This window comes from Aplysia californica, unplaced genomic scaffold (assembly GCF_000002075.1).
Source record: "Aplysia californica isolate F4 #8 unplaced genomic scaffold, AplCal3.0 scaffold00050, whole genome shotgun sequence".
Taxonomy (NCBI): Eukaryota; Metazoa; Mollusca; class Gastropoda; order Aplysiida; family Aplysiidae; genus Aplysia; species Aplysia californica.
The window spans coordinates 70,109-72,159 of NW_004797320.1; the positions used below are offsets into that span (position 1 = coordinate 70,109).

The following is a 2,051-nucleotide window of genomic DNA, read 5'->3' on the forward strand; positions in this document are numbered from 1 at the left end:
GAGAGGAGATTCTTAGAGGGGTTGGGTGGGGGTCTCACTGGCAAAGACATTGTGAGCGGGTGTTTAAAGCTCAGTCTAGTTTATGCCCCTTGGTATGTCACTGATAGAGGGAACGAATGTTTGTCACTCCTTCAGGGGAGAAATTCAGTGTCTCTTCCTGGGTCTAGATCTAGATCTATATAAGATACAGAGAATATTTATAGTCTGTCTCAGAGAGAGGGAACGCATTTGTGTCTTTCTTTTAGTCTATCTCAGAAAAATAGATCCTTAGTGTATGTCTTCCTCTGTCTGTGTCGGGAAAAGATGACACAACTACATTTACAAAAAGAGAACGCACGTGTGTCTCCGGCCTGTCTCAGATCGAGAGAGTACGAGTGTACCTCTCTCTTAGTCGTCTCAGAAAAAAGAGATCCCAATTGTATTTTATTCCTCTGTCTGTCTCAGAAAGAGAAGACAGAACAACTGTATCTCTTCCTCGGTCTGTATCAGATAGATAGAGCGAAAATTTATCTCTTCCTCGATTTGTCTCAGATAGAGAGAACGTAGATGACTTTTTGTGTCTTTTCTTCAGTGTGTCTCAGATCGCGAGCACATAAGTGCCTCCTCCTCAGTTCATCTCAGATGGAGAGAACAGAGGTGTATCTTTTCCTAAGTCAGTCTCAAATAGAGAGATGCCAAATATATCTCATCCTCGGTCTGTCTCAGATAGACAGAACGGCGGCGTGGCTTTCCTTCAGTCCCTTGGTCTGTCTCTAGGAGACACAAGCTTTCCTTTGTGCCCGTAAGCGGGCGGTACAACCGTGGTCAACGATCGATGACTTAAAACAATAGTGCGGAGCCAGTGGCTTATCGGAGAGTTTTCCGAGACACGAAATCAGTTGTTTGCCCTTTGGCTGGCGGCCCACTTCTTGTTTCCTCTGTTTGTCCAAATGTCACCACGTTCAATTGCTGCTTGTGACAATTACGTTAATTTAAAAACAATCCAGTCCTTTCTAGAACAACGACAAAGCTCGATATTGTTACCGTTTCCACGGCAACACCAAAAGCTAGAAATGGCGATGGTCGCTTCTGCTACTACTGATGGCGATAGAATGATGGTCAGCGGGTGGTCAGTGATTTGTTCTGGCGATTTCTGGAAGCTGAATTGAGAAGCTCAGTCTTTTTTCTCTTTCTACGAGCGTATCCGTGGTTACTGTTGTCTTGGTCTTTTCGATTGCAGAGTTTGTGGACGGATAAGAATTATAATATTGTTATATCACATTAAATAATTAAACACGTGTATGTTCGTGTGTGTTATGTGTGTGTATTGTTTTTGTGTTTGTGTACCTGTGTTTGCTTGGTCTAGAAATTTTGCTTTTATATTATGCTTATCTGTATGTTATAAGCGTGTATGTACGAGTGTGTCCATGTGCTCATATGTGTGTATGCTTTCGTTGGTTTGTTTGGTATATTTTAGTGCAGATATTGGCAAGTGTTATGCTTTTGGAAGGAAATTGTTAAATTTTCAATAACAACAATGATCTTAATAAATATGACTTCCCCCCCTCCCGCACTTCTTTTCCTTTCCTTTTCCACCCCCTCACAACACCCTCCCTCCCTCCTCCTCCTCCTCTTTACACAACGACATGATGACACAGTCCTACATGGAAGACCACCTCAAGAACCAGGACCGGCTGGACCGTGAGTGGGAAGCGGTCAGTGGCTACGTGGCTGACCCGTCCAGCACAAAAGTGGCCAATGACCCCTCCAATATGCGCAAGAACAGATTCGCCGACATTCTGCCCTGTGAGTACAACCCCCTACCACATTCTTGTGAATAAAATCGTTCGTTATTTCATTCCGTCATCCGTCAACCCATTCTTTCTTCCTTCATCTCCTCACTCTTTCAGTTGTTTATTTATACAATTATTTTATTATGCGCTGTATTTTCTTTTCATTTTTTCTAGAATTTGGTTGACACTTTTACGAATGCGTTTTTTTACGTCTAGTTACATGGAAGTCTGGGTTGGGTGGAAGTGGAAGTGAAAATATTAGTACATGTAGGCCCTACA

The 2,051-nt window shown here is 42.8% G+C and overlaps 1 protein-coding gene across 1 annotated transcript in view; it reads left to right on the top strand.

Moving 5' to 3' along the window:
* LOC101861645 (receptor-type tyrosine-protein phosphatase-like N) overlaps window positions 1-1,835 on the top strand; it is a 22,065-nt gene extending 20,230 nt beyond the window's left edge. The window contains exon 3 of the mRNA XM_005092672.3: window positions 1,638-1,835. Within this exon, the coding sequence (XP_005092729.1) occupies window positions 1,638-1,820 (183 nt within the window). The 3' untranslated portion in view covers window positions 1,821-1,835. The remainder of the gene's footprint in view (window positions 1-1,637) is intronic.
* Window positions 1,836-2,051: the final 216 nt, after the last annotated feature.